The following is a 21,593-nucleotide window of genomic DNA, read 5'->3' on the forward strand; positions in this document are numbered from 1 at the left end:
CACGGTATGTATGATTGGAAATATGGATGCTTCAATTGCCAAATCGATCAACTCCATAAAACAAGAAGTTGAGAAAAATTATGAAATATTATATGTTGTTTTTTTAATTTAATTTTAATTTTAATTAACTTTTCAAATTACAAATTCGAAGATAATATGTACAATTTATTATTGCGTACGCATATTTGATCTGACGATATATAGAAAGTATGAGATAGAATAAACTTGGAGTATTTGTTATTATTACTACAATTCTTTCGTGATTAGGGGAGTTAATCGATTTGGCAAGTGAAAGTCAATTATTGATTCAAATTCAGTCTCAGAATAATTTTTTTATTACCAATTTGAATTTTTTCCAGATATTAAACGTCCACTTCTATTTGTATCTTACACCATGCATTATGTTATGTTTTTGGATATTTCGGTCCCATTTATAAGCTTCTTTTTCGTCCAGTCGATTTTTTTGCTGCGATTCTTTCGTTGCTGTGATCAGTAGACGAATCTGAGTAAATACGAAACCGTTTCCGGTTTTGCCAAGCCTTCTGCCAGTAGTTTGTATCGAAGAATCATCCGATTCATTATTTTCCCTACTCAAATAATTGTTATTAACATCATTCATTTTAATGTAATAACGGTATTTTTGAACAATTCACACTAAATTGGAAATTTATTTTACTATTCAATTATTTTTCTCTTTTTTTATTTTTTTCAAACTTTGTTCGTGTGAGCAATTCGCGATGACAGTCTGATTATTCTCTATCAGATTGGTCGGTCGAAGGCAGTTTTAAATTGATAAAATTTTTATGATTTTTTTTTACGATTTTTAATTACTTGAAGTACGTAGTCCTGGCCCTAATTCAAACCATTTTCTATAAATTTTCTATTCTCACCAAAACATACCATTATAATATATGATTATCTTTAGACACAATATATGTACGATATTGTTTCACCACTTGCAGGAAAAAGAGATTTCCAATTACCAATTTGATTTGGGAAAAATATTTTTCATTCATAATTTTTATTTTAAAAGTGTGCTCATATTGGGGATTATTCCGAGAGTCGCATCGGTGTAAGCGAGATTAATCGCGTCGGTGTCATATGAAAACACTCGCGCCATTCTGACGGTCGTTCGACGGTGATGAGACGAGTTCATTCGACCATACGAACAGATAAACCACAAATGAAAACCGGTTCATTATTAGAAACGTCAACTCATACGCGTTTTCCAAAAGGGCCGATGCATGAATTAGTATTTCACTGTGAATTAGAAAAGGCAAGTTTCAAATTTCCAAAATTTGATTATTTAGAAATGTTTTTGACTGCGACATATAATACGGAAAAAATGCCGCAACTTCGATATCATTTTATAATCAGATTACATGATTAAACCTATCCTGTTCATACATTTTTGAAACCCGAACATTTCAAATAATGAATATGTCCACATAGGTCCTTTGTTTTTATGCTAATCGTTTGTTTATGTTTTCCATATAAAGATTGATTGTAGTCATCTACTTGTGTATTTTTAAAGCGGTAATTATTACAAATACTTAATGGAATTTTGTTGAATGCCGCTAGACGCTATACAGCGGAGCAAATGTATACGTGCAGAATTAACATGAACGAAGGTTTGTATTTCGATGGATGCTAAAAAAATGCTAATTTGAAAAAAATGTCATTTGTTAGTAGGTCTCTGGAATTCAATCATTACCTCACGGTGTTAGATGTATTAGATGATTTTTCTAGGAATGACAACAAACGAACGGACAAATCGCAGACTTTGCACTCACATGCAAAGAGGAACAAGCTGCGAAGGATTTGGATGCAGCTTTTCAATTCTGACAAGCTCCTGGAAACAGAAATCGCTTTTTTTGGCGGGAGAATTTTCGATGGTATAACTGAAGTTTACCAGTGACTTGCCGGACATACTTCAGAACGGTTTACGAAGCAGATTAATCTAACGACAACCGATGATGATGGAATTACAGTATTATAATTGAGAAACAAGTTATTATTTTGTTATTCCTGTGTTTAGATTGTTAGGTTTTCGGGTTCTTATTCTATTCCTAATACGAAATGGAAGGCTCCAGTGCACTGGCATCAAATATAATTGAATGTTACCTATTATATACCTGTTTATGTTTAGGAGTGGGCCAGGCAGACAATATTTTCAGGACTATTTATAAAAATAGTCCGGAACCTAGATCATAAGCCTGAAATCTTTTACATTATCCACATTTATAACTGTCTTAGGTATTTTAAGTGCTGCCTAGAATCTGTGGAATTTGCTTCGAAAATAAGCATCAAATAATTTTAGGATAGGGATTGAAATTTTCCTCTGATTCGCGCTGGTCGTTGTGGCCTGACAGTGGACTTTTCGTCAGGAGAAAGTTGAGGAACGGCAGTAACACAGCAAGGAAATAATTTTTAGAAAAGGTCTGTTGGCCCACAGGAACTACCCGGGGCTAGACAGAAATACACTCTCGGTTCCTTCTTTCGGCCGGGGATTGACGTGTTAATTGCTCAAACTGTAAGTTGTTAATTGCGTAGAGAAAACGCAATACGGGCTTCCCAGGCTTAGATGCGTAGATGGAACTAATGTAAGGATTATCACCTATATCAAAATCGATAGCTCTTCAGCATAGTGAACCATTAGTTTGAACTATTTTTTGTTCATTTTTGCTTCGAATAAAACCTGAATCAGTAAAAATTTAAATACATGAGTATAACAACTAACATGTTTCTGTCATCTTACTTATATTTTTGCTATTATACGAGCTCATTGCACGTAAACAGAATATACAAATACATGAGTATAACAACTAACATGTTTTCTGTCATCTTACTTATATTTTTGCTATTATACGAGCTCATTGCACGCAAACAGAACAGCGTCACGAGAAATAGTAATACCGACTCAAACCCTCACGCGTTTGGACCAATTATAGCTAAAAAGCGACTCCGAGAATACAACGACGAATGAACGGACTTCATCGCGTGAAACATATTACGTTTTCACCGACTCTCAGAATACAAAAACATGGATGGACGTATTATATCGTTGTAAAACGACTGTCAGAATAAACCCCATTGTCATGCTCACTCCCCCAATTCGTAATACGAAGCTCAATGACGTCAAGGCGAATAACGAAATTAAACGAACAACTTACAGATATCTCCGTAGGAGAGGAAAAATAGTGCAGCGGGTTAACTAGATTTTTATTATGATATAAATCCCTTACAGTATGAAGTTAATCAGATTGGCTTCTGACATAAATTATTTATTATTCAATGGCTAAAAAGATTTTGTCATTTAGTGGTGTTAATACTTATTATTGAAGAAATTTGTTTTGAATATGTACAGTTAGGAGCTAATAAAGTGCTTTGATATTAAAATTTAATAATATTCTAAAAATGGAGTTAATCAATTTGGCAAGTGAAGCATCCATATAAGGAAACAAATTTTCACAATGACGCACGTTCAATGTATTATTAGTAGAACACGTCCATCCCCACTCGATTTGTATTGTGCTTGATTACTGATGAATGTCCAATCTGTTCGCTTTGCTCGGAGCAGAGGAGATGCTACCATAAAATATAACTATCAGACAGTTCTGTGGCAAGCAATTGAATTAATCTCAGCTATTTATCACCATGGATCTGGTCAGTTGCCTTCATTCTATAACTGGCCGGAAACACGGCCTCACAATCGTCGATTGGTTTTTTCGTCTTTAATAAGTGGCTGCTACTGGTACCTAGATGAACAGAGAGACAAAGCGGAAAAACCGAATTTCGGATGTGACAATGAAATTACAGTACATCGGACGCTGTTAAAACTTACGACAAGAGCACACCAGGCAGAGGAGACGACAGTGAACGAATTTATGGGACCCACGGTCGTAAAACTTGACCGGCTACGGTGTTGCCCCACGATCAGACTCGAGCTCTCGTGTACTGATGGAATTTCCGACTGGTCTGAGAGGCCTGAGGCAACCGCGTTGGCCTAGATTTTCCCTCGGTGCGCTTTATGAGGTTTTTATTTCGACCAGCTTTTAATGCTCGTGTTCTAGTTGATACGAATAGCTGCTTTATCAGCAATTGTTTTGAATTCGTTTTAGAACCGTGCCGGTTTTATTTACTCCACTGTGTCCTGAAGCCTGTTTTTATATTGTCAGCGGAAGAAAATGCCCAAAGAGTCGTAAAATACAACATGAACTTAGAATTGCGCAAGAAATTGATGATCGAATATTAACAATCGCTATTTTGTTGTTTAACAGCGAAGTGGTGTAAAATAAATTTCTTTTATTTTTCACGAATCTTTATCGTTGTTTGGGATTATTACCAGCAATAAACGGCTGCATTGATGGAGACAAAGTTTGCGAACTTCATTGACCTTTTCCAATTTTCATATTTTTCACAGAAAATTTTCAAAGCACAATTAATCGGATCTGAATTAGGCTAAATTGTGCAATTGAATGTATTTGACGGGAAAAAACACGAGGTCTGTTCAAAAAGTATCGCGACTTTCGAATTTATGCGGGTTGCGTTTATTATTCTAGATTTTTTGTGGCATTATGTTGGCACTCATGTCTCTCACTTATACTGACAGGTACGGCTATTTTGAATGTTCAAATAATTTTTGATAACTGATTTTCTTACAAGTGTTTTGATTCATTTTCGATTTTTGCGTATTGCAAAAATGGATCATTGAATTTGTGTCAAATTCTGTGTGAAAAACAAAATTAAGTGCGCGAACACATTCCGAATGTTGATTGTGACATCTGATGCACCTACCTTGGAACTAAACAATCTTTATCAGAGTTCGAAAAAATGTCCGAAAAGATGTAATAAAATTATCCAAAATCTCTCGGGAGGTTATAGACGATCATATTTGATGAAAACGCATGTGTTAGAATTCCGACAATGACAGAGTTGTTTAGAACTCCGTTGCCTCAAACTGGCTCTATATTAAAAAGTACACTACGGAAGACGATTCTATTGCTTTCATTTGAAAGATGAGAAAATTTAGTACAGGATATAATAGTGAAACATAGAATTTAGTGAATTTTAACAACATTTTGGAAGAGAAAACTAAAAAGTTGGTAATTTTATCCTAGAAATTTATGTTAAACTTGATTGTTTCTATAAATTAAATTGAAGCTCAGTAACCGCTTTATAATTTGTTTTTTGACACCCAACTTCCATCTTTCTTAATTTCGCTGCAATATCGAAATCGTTCTCTGGTGAAAATCCAAGCAGAATATTCACGATTTAGACCCCACTGTACGTATAATAACTACTTAAAATTCACCTCAACATTGGAAGGTTACATTTTTTGCTGAAAAAGTCTTATTTTAAATGTAAAAAAGTAGAAGGGTCTGAGCCTAGGGGCACGGACGGAAGTTTGACGTAGTATTGTGATTGTTCAGAACACTTGGTTATTTTAAATGTAATTCTTTTCATTGTTCAGAAAACTGTTAGTTTGACTCTTTTGAAACTCTAAATAGTAGCCCTGAAAAGGGCCGTTTGTTGTATGTACTCATAACCTTCAAACGGTTTGTAACGAACAAAGAAAGACAATAAGCTTCTGGCAGGAAGTTCAATTACAAGTGATTAAATTGGATATGAAATTTATGGGGAAGAAAAGAAAAAACAGATTGGAAATACTCACTATTTCGTAATATTTTGAGGTAAAATACACATGAAATCATGAAGTTGCTTTATTTTTAATGAATAGCTATGGTATTGTGTTTACTTTCTATTGTCTTATTTCTATTATTAGGCATCGGGAGCAGTAGCTTTAATTTAATGTTCGTTTGCAGACTATCACAATCAAGTCGTATTGGTTCTACTGCTCAATCTATCATAGAAGGAATATGAGTTATGAAGAATATTAATATTTCATTTCGATTAATTTTTGTGATGCGATGTAATGCCGATCTCAATAAGTATTCGAATGATAATCGCTGTCTCCTCCTAATTAATGAACGATCACTGTATGGGTGACATTGTCCTTGTTACTTCGATGAAATTTTGCATGACATTTGAGTGATGCATGAAATCTTTGATCTGAGTACTTTAACAGCTTGCTAATTTGTGAGATAGAACGAATTATTGCACGCAATTGTGTGTTACATACACCATTCATGGGAACGAATTTGGAAGAAAGAATGCATAAAGACCGTTTTATATTATCCAGCACGTAGCGTAAACGGTACGTACCGACACCGGCAGACAAATACATGATTCCTTCATGCATTTGTCTGAAACGTGCTGCGTATGCCCGGAGCCGTTCCGCTATATATACGCATACACATTTGAAACACACGCAATAATATTTGTCTTGCATGAAACGTGCCGTGCCGGTTACGCTACGTGCCTGATAATATAATATTACCTCAAAACATGATTTACCTTCGCATCCGCTTGCAAAACATAGCTCTTTTATTTGTCAAATAGCTCACTTGTTTTATTATTTACACTGTTGATGTCTCAGGCGAAAAAAATGCTGGATAAATTTATCGTCTAATCTATCTATATATATATATATATATATATATATATATATATATATATATATATATATATATATATATATATATATATATATATATATATATATATATATATATATATATATATATATATATATATATATATATATATATATATATATATATATATATATATATATATAAATAAATGGATTTCTGTCTGTCTGTCTGTCTGTCTGATTCTTATGGACTCGGAAACTACTGAACCGATCAACATGAGAATTGGTAAGTGGGGGTTTTTGGGGTCGGGAAAGGTTTTCATGATAGTTTGAGACCCCTCCTCACTCTCTAAGGGGGGACTGCCATACAAATAGAACACAAATTTCTACATTACTCGAGAATAAATCAAGCAAACGAAACCAAATTTGGCACGTGGAGGTTTAAGGGTGCTGTAAATGATTCTATGGTGGTTAGATACTCAACCCCACTATCTAAGGGGGGGCTGCCATACAAATGAAACACAAATTTCTGCATTACTCGAGAATTAGTCAAGCAAATGGAGCCAAATTAGGCATATGGAGATTTAAGGGTGCAATCAATGTTTCTATGGTGGTTAAACACTCCACCCCCCTCTCTAAGAGGGAGCTGCCATACAAATGAAACACAAATTTCTACATTACTCGAGAATTAATCTAGCAAATGAAACCAAGATAGGCATATAGAGGTTTTAGGGTGCAATAAATGTTTCTATCGCGGTTCGATACTCCTCCCTTTCTTGAAAATTCAACGGGGTTAATTAGAAGATCAATCGATGAACATTTCTGCAATTGGACTCATGAACTTGCGCTTAGTAAGAAAACGTGAATGTTTGAAGGTATTGATAACGAAAAACAAGTTTTGGGCTAGACGAAGTTTGCCGGGTCAGCTAGTGGTATATATTATAACATATATCGTAAAAACGATTCTGCGTAATATGCATTTGAAAACTCTTAATAAACGTTACATATTTGGTAGAGTGACCCCCCTATATAGAAATCAAAGACGTCAAACAAATTTCAAACTGTATATAATCGAGTCCAAAATTGTATATAATCGAACCATATATAATCAAGTCTGTATATAATCGAGTCCGACCTGTATTCTTTTGTATTGTGATGTATTAATTTTATATAATTATCCTTAGACACCATTTTCATTCAAGGTTATTTCACCACTAGTGAAAAATGTGATTCTTTATTACACAGTATACCTATTTGAACCAAAATAGTTATTTTTTATCCAAAAGTTTTATTTTGAGAGTGTGTTCATTCCACATAACAATCCATTGTCTTTGTCGCTTCACAAATATTACAGAGTCAGGGTCTACGATTTAACGAAAACAAGTTTAGGTTGAGTTTCAGTAAGTTGAGTAATAAACAAGGTTGACAGGGAAATTTTGTATTCCTGAACTAAATAATTGTTCTGCACCACATCTATTTTCTTTCTTGATTTGATGCTAACAAAACATGCTGAACTCAAATAGCAAAGATACCACATCTTTCGATCTTTCGGATTATCATTTCTACACCCAAACTAGCGTAGGCAGAAAACATTTCATCTTTGGCAGAAAAGATGCCATTTCGTGTGCTGGAGAGTCAAATGCGCAAATAATGAGCAAATTTAATACGACCCTTTGCGGTCGTATTAAATTTGGGCGTGGGTATAGTACTGGTCGGAATTATTTTTCCTTAAAAAAAAAAAATCTGTGATACATGCAAGATTATGAAAAATAAACATTTTTTTATTTTTTTTTGTGCGAAATCTTTCGAAATAGTCTCCAAGAGTAAATTGTATGAAGTATAATCAATACATAATTCTATTTTTACTATCCGTTGAATATGAGAAACTTTTGCCATTAATGCAATAAATGTATAATTAATGCCAGCAATGTGTATCCGAAAAGATCAGCACTTTTCAATTTCAACAAAGATTTTTTTACAGATTATTCAGATGATATAAGACACTTATGCATACAATTATTCTGCTTTTTGAAAACAACTACTTCAACATAATTCAAACCAGTAGTAACTCAAATAATGATTTCAGCGTATCTGAAATGATCAGAACTTTTCACTTTAGGTGAACAAAGATTTTGTCGCTTGTGACACTTATACGATTATTCAAATAACATGAGACATTTATACAAACAGTAGTTCTGATATTTATGAACAATCTTTTCCATCACACCAAAGTGTTACAATGACTAAATTCTGCTGTTATGATTTTGGTCCCACATTTCTATGCATTGAACGCACTATCTTGTGTGGGTCACTACTTTGTTTGTTACTGAATACCATTATCTATTACTCATAGGAACACCGTGTTGATTCGTGAACATGTTCATGAGACATCAAGCTTCGTTCGGGAAAAGCATAAACTGACACTTGGTTGGCTAAAATATGAGATTAGCATGGTTTCTTGCTGTGGTGACTGAGAGCAGACAAATGACCAGAACGATAAAAAAAGGTATGGTGGCTGAGAGCAGACAAACGACCACAAAGAGTTGAAGCTCAAAAATGGTTGCAGACATCTCTTTCTGTTTTCTTTTCTCATTTCATTTGAGTTTGTGCCAAAAAAAAGTCCATACGACGTCGTCAATGGGGATCGAACCAAGGCCGGCTGGAATGTAAAGCTATTTCTCACGACCACGCTATCCATATAGCTGCCAGCGCTGTTGTATTGAAGCGTGATAATATTACACCTCATCATAAAATGAAGTTGGAAAGTTTCTTCTAAGAGGATAAAGAAGAACATGAACGAGAATATATCTTTCCCTGTCTGGGCCGTGTATTTGGCAAACTATACGAAAAGCTTTCATATGCTTTCATTTAAATGTGTCTCCTGTTTCGCTCGCTCATATTGTCTCTAGCATATATATTATACAAATGATATGCATGTATTGGGGAGCAGAACATTTTCTGTTATTTTTCAGCTTATTTAATGTAATAAATCGAGATGCCATAACTTGTGCTAAAAATTAACTTTGGGTGTAGTTTTTCTCGGTAGAGTAGTTTTGTATTTAGAATCTTTCCCTGGTTCATTGGTAGAGCAATAGATGTTTCATTCGGCGGTAGAAAAAGGTTTTTTCAATCAATTATCAGATGAAAATTCATCCCCACAATGGTGCGCATTTCAGTTATCTATTAACACAACTGTTTGGAACCACCCACAAAATAGTTGCCATCTAGGCATTAGGTGATCCAAATAGTAGACTGAAATGTCGGATCGGAGGGTCTTTGATAAATGAATCAAAATTAACAATGACAGATTCTTTTCCAAATGACAGATGATAAGTGATGATCCTGTTGCCTGTGTAGGAACGTGCGGTGTTCGATTTCATCGACGCTGTACATCACTTACAAAGGCGACGGCGAAATTGATCACAGAGAATCCAAACATTCAGTTTGTGTGTGATGAATGATTGTCGAACCAAAATTGTGGCGTGCGAGGTGAAGCTTTAGATGTCGGTGAATTGCAAAGGGAAATGGAAAAGATCTCACTTTCGCTCTCTGATATCCGAGAAAGCTTCGCCGAGCAAATAAACATTGCGATAGAGACGGAAAGAAAAAAAAAGACGGGTGGGTAATGTCGGGGACATAACCGGAGTGACGTAGGACTATACAAAGGGGACAGCTTTTGTTAAATATATATTTTAAATATATTGTTTTATTTTCTTCTCATACGTGAACATCTACCTATCTACCTGCAAAATGGATTAGTTTACTGTTTACTCTTTATGAATATGTTGATGGTTCTGAAAAGAACCTTTGGTGTTGTGTTTTTGTTATCACTCGATATTCCCATCTTGTTCGGTTAAACCTTTCTGTTTAGCTATTGCGTTTGCCACTCGCCACAGCTTTCACAGTTGGAAAATTTCTTCCCATCCAGCTTGTGACATATTGTTCAGTAAATTACATTTAATGCGACTTTGCCACTCACTGAAACTAATTGTTGCCTTGCCGAACCGAAGCTGCTCTGTTCTTGATGCGTGTTTTCTGATTGTCGTGAGCAGCTTTGCAAGCCAACTCGAGCACTCCGACGGCCGAAACTCTATAATCGCTGTTAGGTATACTGGTGCTCCGGCACCAATCCGTTCGGCCTAGTTACCCTTGCGGAGCAATCAGTGAATGCGGCCAACAGGGAACTGGAGATCTGCACGGTTCGAGTGAGACTTTGCCTTTCCCTTAACCTGTCCTCCTTTGTTACGTCCACGATGCCGATGCCGTACAACCACACGGGTTTACGGTTTGAAAGAAAATAAGATATTTTTTTGGGGTCCGCGTGTTTTATACGTGTTGGTGCACCCGTGGCCGAGTGGTTAGCGTCTCACATTATCATGCCGGGTGTTCGGGTTCGATTCCCGTTCTGGCCGGGGGATTTTTTCGTCAAATAAATTTCCTTCGACTTGCACTGTGATCACGCGTATTCTAGAGCTTGCCCCTCGGAATACATTCAAGGCGTGTTATTTGGCTTAGAAAATCTCAACTAAGTATTAATAAATGACGCTAGTTAATGCATACGTTGAGATGGCAAAAGTTCCACAGGGAACGTTAACGCCATTCAAGGGGTGTTTTATACTCTAGCGCAATTTAAGAATTGGTGAAAATCAATAAGCTCAGAACAACTGCCAAATTCACATACTCATCATATCCTGGCAAACAAATTATGAAAAAATCAATTTGTGTTTTATTATTATTTTGGATAATGTTTTAGAAAGCATTGAACTGTATTTCCTAAACTCTTTTTTGGAAGGTTTAATGGCCCTGAAAAGCGCCTTGTTTTATGGAATGGTTCCAATTTAGAAAACTTAGTACTCGTGGTTTTGAAAAAAACCATTTCGAACGCCCTCGATGCCGCCTTGTTCTGGATTTGCCACCAAAGCAGTTTGTATAACGAACAAACTTTTTTCTTCTGCTACCTGATGCCGTTTTGCGATTGCGTTTGCCACTCGCCACTCGCTGCAACTGCCTGTTGTCTTGATGTCCACCGAACCGAATGTGTTCTGTTCCGAATGCGGGTTTTCTTATCGTCGCGAGCAGCTTTGCCAGCTAACTCGATCACTTCGGCGGCCGAAACTATACAACGCCGGCTAGGTGGACTGGTGCACTGGTACTAACGCGCTCGGCCTAGCTACCCTTGCGGGGAACTCCAGATCAACACGGTTCGAGCGGGATTTTGCCTTTCCCTTCACTTTTCCTCCTTTACCATGTCCAGACATGGCTGCTTGGGTTGGTTTGTTGATGTGTTGTGATGCGAACCGATGTGGTGTACGGTTTGAATGAGAATGATCGTTACGGAAGGAAGGAAGGTATTGTATTATAGAGACTTTAAACTTTTGCAGTTCATTCGTCTCTAGCCTTGAGAAAGGCCCTTTGAAAAACTCTACTCTACTCTACTCCAGCGCTACCACCTCCGCCCTCTTGCCTTGAGAAAGGCACTCGATCCCTCGCCGTCCAGCTCGTCCAGCAACGATGTTGTCCAGTCGGTGTCCACACAAAGAATGATCGTTACGGCAGCGGAGCGGGGATTTTTAAGCTGACTGGCTGGCTCGAGAATTACGCATGTGTGAGACTGCGACCAATGTTTCGTTCATTTTTTCTTTTTCCTTTCCAATCGTGCTTCATTCTATTTCGCTGCTGCTCTGGTTGCCCGTTTTGGTGGTACGATATAAGGAGCACAAAATGGACCAATCAAAAATGGGCACATAGTGCATTTTGACAATGCTTGAAATTTGACAATTATTCAATTATTTATCTCAAGAAAAATGAAATGTTATTCGTTATGATAGATGCGTAGATATATTTCCTATCAATTGATGCAAAAACCTTTGCGATCTATTGAGAAATGCTCGAGTTATAAGCGTTCCAAATCTTGCATTTTTTCCTACTTGTTCAGTGCCTAGATTTCCATTTCACCCCCTATATCTTCCGGTTAGACGTAGTCCTACGTCAAAAAGCTAATCAGATCTTTTGACGAGCTTCTCAAAGAGAAGATAGCCTGCTTGGAAAGCAGTGCGGATAAAAAGTTTGAGGATATGAAAAGCTTGCTTACTGAGAAAATTAATACAGATAGAGAAACAGTCGCCTTGAACAGGAAGCGACATATTAGTGTTAATTTGGACAGTCCTAGCAAGAAAATTATGTTGATTAATAAAAGTAATGATTTAATGCAAAAAGAAACTATGAAGGAAAATAAAAACAATATCGAAACCTACGCGAATGTCACGGCTCGTAAGGCTCGTCCAGTTATTGTGGTGAAACCAGTCGAGTCGGATAAAAAAGTGACGAAACCAGTAAAATTTTGAAAACTAAATTAGATCCAAAAATTCACAAAAATAGCAAAGAAACGGAAAAAATGGCTCGATTATTGTTGAGTGTGCGGCAGGGGATAATGTTGAGAGTGTGAAAAATGGAATTGAGAGCAATCTTGGCGAAAGGTTTAGTACTTTTATACCAAAACCAATGAAACCAAAATTGAAAATTATTGGGATGAGTGATCGATATTCCGCTGATGTTTTCATCGATTATTTGAAAAGTCAAAATGAAAACTTCTCGATTAATGAGGTAAAAGTTATTGTTGAATATGAAAATCCACGCTTGAAATATAACAAATATAATACGATCATTGAAGTTTTTTTTTTTTTTTTTTTTATCTTCGCTTATTTTTCGTCGGCCTATTTCCGCCACTTTAGTGCCAATCACCGACATCAGGGAGGCGACTCCACCTGTTCCTACCTATCAGACTCAACAACTCATGAGCCGGGCCAACTTCTTTTACTTCCGCTCCGAAGGAAGACGTAACCAGAGATTTTTCGCCTCAGAAAATCCCAACGGCGCCAGCTGGGATTGAACCCAGGCCGATCGGATTGTGAGGCTGTTACGCTAACCATACAACCACTGGCGCCGTCGATCATTGAAGTTGACCACGACACTTATTGCAACCTGATGACTGCTCACAAAGTAAGCGTCGGGTGGGATAAATGTGTCGTGGTTGAGGCCTTTAACGTTTTGCGATGTTTCAAATGTGGAGAATATGGACACAAAAGTACAGTCTGCCAGAAAGAACAAACATGTTCAAGATGTACGGAGAAACATAAAACATCTGAGTGCACTTCAAATGAATGGAAATGCGTAAATTGTTTAAAAGTAAATAAAGAACAAAAGTTTAACTTGGATGAAAATCATCCAGCTTACAGCACACAGTGCCCTGTGTATCGGAGGCTGGAAAAAAAGAGAAAGAGCAGCATTTTTCAAACCAAATAGCAGTTCATAAAAAATATATGTGAGAATAAGTTAGCAATAATTTATCTGAATATTGCTGGGCTTTCTACAAATTATGCAGAAATGCGATATCTTGTAGAAAGCATGCATCCTCAGATGGTTTTTCTTTATGAAACTCACATAGTTGATGTAGAGTCATTTGATCAGTACTACATTCCTGGTTATAATGTTGCTTTTTGCTTATCGCACTCCAGACATACTGGAGGTGTAGCTATTTATGCAAAAGAATCAATTAAATTCAACATTCGTGTAAACGAAGCTGTGGCAAATAATTGGTTCTTGGCTGTTTCAGTTGAAAAAGGCATGCAGATGGGAATTTATGGAATTATATATCACTCCCCCAGTTCAAGTGACCAGCGTTTTTAGAAATTTTGGAAAACTGGTGGGAAAGTGTCGTTGATTGCAGTAAGTTCAATGTAATTGCTGGTGATTTTAACATTGACTGGCTTAATGTGCATAATTCGAATCAATTGAAACAATTATCACAATATTTTAACCTGAAACAATCTGTTCCCGAAGCTACTAGAATTTCTAAAAATAGTAGAACTCTTATTGATCACGTATTTTCAAAATTCTCTACTGTTCAGTCTACTATAGAGGCCAAATTCAAAATAACTGATCATGAGACAATTTTTGTTCACATTAAGAATGAAAGGAATAACCGTGATGGAAATAGAACAAAGATCAAATCCTGGAATAGATATTCAAAAGAAGCCGTGTCTCAACTTGTTTCGACAAGCCTGGATTTTACAGCTATGACGGGACATCTGAATGACAAAGCAGCTGTTCTGACTAATATTTTGAAAGAGTGTACCAATAAATTAGTGGTTGAAAAATATATTGATTTAAGTAATTCGAACAGCTGGTACTCTTTTGATCTGCTGCGGCTCAAACGCAAAAGAGATAAAAAGTACAAAAAGTTCATAAGAACAAATTTAGAAAATGATTGGAATAGATACACCTTCGCGCGAAATACATATTCACAGACATTGAAAAAGACTAGATGTGAATATATACAGAGGAAAATCGATGAACATCAAAATAATAGAAAAAAAATCGGCTGGTATCGATAATGTCAACGCAAAAGTGATACAAGATTGCTTTCATGTCATTGGACACGGTCTGCTGAACCTAATTAATGAATCTCTGCGAACTGGGCACGTGCCACAGGTTTGGAAGGAATCACTTGTGATCCCAATCCCCAAAGTTAATAGGACGGATAAAGCCGAAGTGTACCGTCCTATTAACATGCTGCACATATTAGAGAAAATTTTAGAACTCGTTGTAAAAGGTCAGCTGATACATTTTATTGATGACAACAATTTGCTAATACCCGAATAGTCGGGATACCGAGAGGGACTCTTGTGAAACCGCACTGAATCTGGTATTAGCAAAATGGAAAGAAAATATCGAGGCGAAAGAGGCTGTTTTTGCGGTATTTTTGGATCCTAAACGCGCTTTTGAAACAATTTCTAGGCCCTTATTTGTGCGACAGAACTCAAAAGACTCGTTTCAACGATTCTGTTTCCAGTCCCATCGGCAACTCACTCGGGGTGCCGCAGGGAAGTGTCCTAGGGCCCATTTTATTTATTCTGTACATAAATGATCTGCAACGGGTTTTACGATACTGTGACATTAATTTGTTCGCGGACGATACTGTCCTGTTCATCGCAGCGAAGGATATAAAAGAAATCGCGAAGCACATAGACGAGATTCTCTGGCTCAGTGGCTTAAATTTAAACAATTGAAATTAAATGTTGGCAAAACAAAATACATGTTAATTTCTTCAGCAAACTCCAGTCTTGACGTAAATTTTGCAATAGATGGTGAGACATTAGAACGCGTGTAAGAAATCAAGTAATTAGGAGTTATCATTGATGACAATTTAACTTTTAAGTCTCACATCAATAATGTTATCAAGAAGTTTGCACAAAAGTACGGCGTTTTGTGTCGTTTGAAGAAAGAGTTGACAATAAATAGTAAAATTAAATTATATAAATCGTTGATCTCACCACACATAGACTTTTGCTCGTCGATCCTGTTCCTTGCAAACAATACACAAATAACGAGATTGCAGCGTTTACAAAATAAGGTTATGCGTTTGATTTTAAGATGTAGTAGATACACTTCCTCTAATTTGATGTTGGACGCGCTACAGTGGTTATCTGTGAAGCAAAGAATTTATTACTTGACAATGGTGTTCATCTTTAAAATTTTAAACGGTATGCTGCCTCGATATTTGTGTGATCGAATTGAAAGAGGAAGTGATGTTCATAGATACAATACAAGAATCGCGAACGATGCTAGGACACCAAACTTTATGTTTACTAGGTCGCAGAACTCGTTGTTATATAAAGGGATAATTTTTTACAATTCGATGCCCAGAGAAATGAAACGTGCGGCAACAATGGCAGAGTTTAAGAAAATGTCTATTTCACAGGTGAAATCTGTTTTGTGAACAGGTTTTTCATTTTGAAGAAAATTTTTCGTTAAATTATTTACTTATGTTTCCAATTGATTGAAATTACAAAATTTATTCACAGGTGTCATAAACCACCATGTTCGTACTGATGATGATGACGTTTTTCTTTTCAATTTTTATTGCGTATTTCAAGAAAAAAAAATAACAAGAGTTGTCTACGAAAGTTTGAGCCTCGCGCGCGTTTGGTGGGCCTGGACTATGTTAATAATGAACACTGGCAGAAAACTGATACACAATGAATTTGTTGTAGGGTCTGTAGTGGAACCTGGAATGGGGATAGCTCATTCAGGATTCTTGAAAACTGTCTTTTTATCAGATAGTTATATCAAGTATTTCTGAATTGTGGCAGATCTCTTTTATGTTCTAAGTAGAAACTATCAGACATTGGGTTCAATTCCCAATCAGTCAAGGATCTTCCCGGGTTGGAAATTTTCTTGACATGCCTTGAAAAACTTTGGGCCTGAAGTTGAGATTATGTCGAAACGAACTGGAACATTGTTTGTTTTTTTTTACAGTTTTTGCGTATTTATAATGTTCAATTAATAGAAAATGTTTTGAAAAACGAGATATAAATTCGAGAGTGATATAAATGAGACGTGATATGAATGCACAGTGATATAGTCGAGAAGTCACTGTATTTAATTCTCTTGAACATTTTCTGTATCTATCTGGTTTTATGATTCTCAGAAAATTGTATTGATTGATTGTGTCATCATAATCAACCTTAGAGAAGATTCAACATGTAGGAAATAAATCAGATCCGCACATCTCAATCACCCTGGAGTATTAAGAGAAAGAGCTTCCATATAATTCATGTGTGAATCTTGACATCAGCTGCCCCCATAATTAGGGCGTATCTAATGCTACATTCATTCACTTTATCCTTTTTGCTTGCCCCACTCCGGTTTCGAATCGCTCCTCCGCAAGGTGAGAGTGGGAATCTTCAAGAATGTCTGCGGTAAACACAGGGCTGCTATATGCACTGTGTCGCATCTGCAACAGCATCAGCAGCCTAGATTGCACCGGAACAGAGAGTCCCCTCATGTACCTATATTATTTTCCCGCACAGATAGACACACAACATTAGTACATCATCATAGCGCGCGTTCAACAAGCATTTTCATTTCTCTATCAGCTGGAAAATGGAAATTGTTTTTCTCGAATGAGTGTACATGTGGCAATACACACACACACACACAGCACAGTGAACGATTTAGCATTTCGCCCCACCTCCCTCCTCTTCGCACTGTCGGAACTGGTGTTGTGTTTTATCTCGTCGTATTTATTTGCAAGTTGAAAAGAAATGTGCTTTAAATGGTTTCTTAAGTATCATTAAACAGAATTAAATGGGAATTTATAGCTGTGTGCAGTGAATTATTTCCGTTTTCGCTCTCCGTAGCACCGGGGTGATGAGCGTTTCAAACCACGCGTGTCATGAACTATGAGAAAACTTGACTGGCTGAATTTTGGCGAATTTACGGCATTGTTACAATGCTGATGGGATTCCTGAGGGGATGAAAAATCCAACGGAAACAGGACTCTGAATGGAATTTCCAGTGAGGGGGGTGAAGAATGTCAGAAATGAAAAGGCAACATCAAGGCAACAACTTTCAGTCGGACTGGCATTCCGTGCAGCCAGCCAGCAAGCTGTTTCATTTTTGTGATGCCCGGAAGGCGGCAACAGAAGCGCTGGGAAGGCGCCCGATTGTAATTTGTAACCCCAAGATGAGATGGTTAGATTTGGAAAGTTGGATTACTTTCACCGCTCGAAAGTTTCTGAAAATTTTATTCTTCCATTTTCGTCGGCATTTCGTTTTGTTTAATGCTCTCGGCACACAAGAAAGCGGAGCGGCACAATTTCCGGCGTCTTAGTTTAATCCTTTCTCAGAGATGAGCATGTTGCGATCGGATAGGTTCGCTCTGGCAACCGTTTCTGGCGAATGAATCGCAAATTGCACACTCAGCTTTGATTTCCGAATCCGACAGGAAATAGCAGAACAGAATTAGGAAAGACGCCACAAGAAGCAATGATTTGTGATGCTCCGGAAGCATTAGTGTGGCCCCGAAGGGAGCGAAAGAAATATATCGAACCATTACAACTGGGAAGAGCCATCGTCAATGAGAAATTCGAACCCATCAAGAGCATACTCGGGCACATTTGTCGAGTGAGAGTAGTTTTTTTCTTGAAACAGCATCATAGTTCAGCTTTGACCAGGGATTTGGAGATAAGTCTAAATTTTCACCAAACCCAGAATATTTTTAAAAGGGGTGGGGGTGCTGTAGGGATGGCGGTTTGCAGAGCATATAAATTGAAAACATTTTAAATTCCCGGGATGGAAGAATGGTACGGGGTGCTTGTTGTGTACTTACATTATAGTTTTTCTTTGCCAGCAGAACCACAAACGTGCCCGATAATGGACAGATGCATCTCGTAATATTTTCCATAAGGTTCTCGGTGATGCAGAGATCGGTTCGCCACGTTGGCTCGAATGTTGCTTTGGCATCGTACCTATAGAAAGAGAAAGGACATGATGAATAAGTTTTTCTCGATAGCAATGTGTGAGGTTTCTAAGTTCTACTCAGCACGAACTGGAGGTATTTCTATGCGGTCTGTGGCGTAGGATTCACAATGTTGGAAAAGAATTTGCTGCATGTGCGTATTTGCCAAGTGAAAGAGTGTGTGGGGTGAGGGGATAATTAACACGTTAAGCCCAGCGTCGGTCCCTAGGGGCTGACGTTGAACTTTTCGGTAGAAAAGTGCTGACCGAGTGGGACTGACGGTTACAAAATAATAAAATAAAAATGTATACGGTTTGTTTTCGGATGTTTTACAAAATGTGACTACTATTCTACGCTGACTATTTTCTATTCATACAATAAATATCTTTGGGCAGTGGGACCGACACTGATATTGTGCAAATGCTCTTGAAGCGCGCTGAATGGAGATCGCAGCAAGAACAAACCTTGGCTTAACGTGTTAAATATATTGGAGTTAGAAGTATAGCGATGCTAATCTGACATTCCGTTGCAAGTTCAATCGTTCATTTGATAGAGCAAATGCAATGAAAAATAGCAAATTCTTCATAAAAAATATGTCTTTCTCATAATGATCTACTGCTCTCAATCATCTTATCATTGATACCGAAAAACTTGCTTGACATTTGAAACTCATTTTTGATTGATTATAAATGATCAATTTCAATCGAACTTGGCTTTGAAATCGATCAAAATATCGAAAATGTAAACACCACGTGATACTAATTCGTGATAATGCTCTATCAAACACTGCAATACATGGGAAGGGATACGCGCTTGCCATTTTATTTGAAAATATAGAAAATTTTGTGATGATTTGTTTGCTTCTGAAGAGTAAATGTGTTTTGTTTTAGCATGAGATCCATAAATTGTCAGAGAGATGGAAAAATTTAGAACAACCTTTTTTAACATGTCGCAGAAAGTACTTTTGATTAGGACTCTGTATTTTTCGCCATGAGTGTGATCATGGACTACACCAATTGATAGAAAACAGAGCCATAGTCTTACTACACAATTCAATGGTGACTTTATGTCAAAAACGAATATCTAGGTGCTTAACGATTTTCACAGTTCAGGAGGTCGGTTTTCGAATCCTTGCAATCACCAGAGATTGTATAACCATCGCAAGTGATAAATAAAAATGTAAACGTCAAACAGGCAGTGCATAATGCCTGTTGATAACATACACCATTGATCAACAGAAATAAATCATCTACAGTTAAAATGAAACGATTCCTGATGATATACAAAAGGAAAGCTTATGTAGAGGATCAACATAACGGAACAGCTTCCGATGAAAAAAGGGGGAATGGGATAGAAGCCCAAAACCGAAAACCGATTATACAGCAGTTGAGATATTTCAAGGGATATAGATATAGGGTTGCCCAAGCAATACACAGTTTTGACCCGAAGGCTACCGGATGTCACACAGGACACTGGATTTTGACAGAGTCTTTGTTTTTTGATTATCTAGAACGCGTTTTCACTAGTGACATGTTAGGGACTAATTTAGTTGCGTTCAATGGCTGTTTTACAACTATCGTTTAGTTCTTGTCATTATGGATATTTTCGCGTGTTTTTTCATTGTTACAGATAGAAGTTGTATAACGCTTAAATAATACCTTCTTGTTAGGTTCTGAGCTTCTGGAAAAACATTCGACGTAATGCTGTTGTATATATAACCATTCCATGCCAAACCGATATAGTGGTTCACAGATTTTCTTCAAAAGTGGTAGTTTTGTTCTATATCGCAAATTATTAGACTCGTATTTTTTTTGTTAGAGTGCCCTTTTCCATTTTAGGGTGGTCCGAAAAATCCATTTTTCGCATTTTTGCAAAAAATTGTATTTGTTTTTTTTATGGTTTTCATGGTCTCGGGACCAAAGGCGCTATATTTTTTTATTTTTTTTTGAATGCTGAGTATTTTTCACATAACATATCTTGAAACCAGGGAGGCTTTTTTTTAGTTTTTGAGTTATGATTTTTCGAAGTTAACCGATGGTCCGAAAAATCATTTTTTCCCATTTTTTCCACTACAAAAAATCATAACTTTTGATGTACTAGACCGATTCAGATGATCGACATATCAAATTAAAACCAATGAGCTAGTCTTGTTTGAAAAAATGTTACACTCTGAATAAAAATGAATTTTGTTTTCGTAATTATTGATTATATTTGTTTTTTATAGCTTACATCGTTTCGGGGCCAAGAGCGTCATATTTTTTTATATTTTTTCCTGAAAGCTGAGGTTTTTTCACATAATATATCCGAATACCAGCGAGGTGTTATTTTTCGTCTTTATGTTATGATTTTGCAAAGTTAACATGCTTTCAGTTTTCGTTCGATATTTCTATGTGACTATACTGGATGTATGTGACTATAATTCAATTAATTGGCAAGTGTGTTATTTTTTTGAAAAAGGCTAGCTAGCAGGCTTTAGTTTGACATGCCGATCATCTGAATCGGTCCAGTAGTTCAAAAGTAATAAATTTTTGACAAAAGTCATTTTTGGGAAAAAAGGGAAAGATGATTTTTTGGACCGGGTAACTTTGCAAAATCATAACTCAAAAACGAAAAAAATGCCTTCCTGATTTCGAGTTATGTTATGTGAAAAATCCTCAGCTTTCCAGGTGACAATAAAATCGCACATATTTTAACCAACAATATTCCAACGAAACATGACGATTGAAAATTTTCGGAAAAATATGAAGGAAAATGAGAATATTCGGAAAATTGGATTCCCATGTTCTACAATTACAT

The 21,593-nt window shown here is 36.7% G+C and overlaps 1 protein-coding gene across 7 annotated transcripts in view; it reads right to left on the reverse strand.

The window, feature by feature from the left end:
- Positions 1-21,593, reverse strand: part of LOC129774820 (uncharacterized) — a 676,155-nt gene that overhangs the window by 90,278 nt on the left and 564,284 nt on the right. For all 7 annotated transcript variants that reach the window (XM_055778819.1, XM_055778821.1, XM_055778817.1 and 4 more), the window contains one exon: positions 18,669-18,807. In XM_055778819.1, the coding sequence (XP_055634794.1) occupies positions 18,669-18,807 (139 nt within the window). The remainder of the gene's footprint in view (positions 1-18,668; positions 18,808-21,593) is intronic.

Source organism: Toxorhynchites rutilus, chromosome 3 (genome assembly GCF_029784135.1).
Source record: "Toxorhynchites rutilus septentrionalis strain SRP chromosome 3, ASM2978413v1, whole genome shotgun sequence".
NCBI classification, from domain to species: Eukaryota; Metazoa; Arthropoda; class Insecta; order Diptera; family Culicidae; genus Toxorhynchites; species Toxorhynchites rutilus.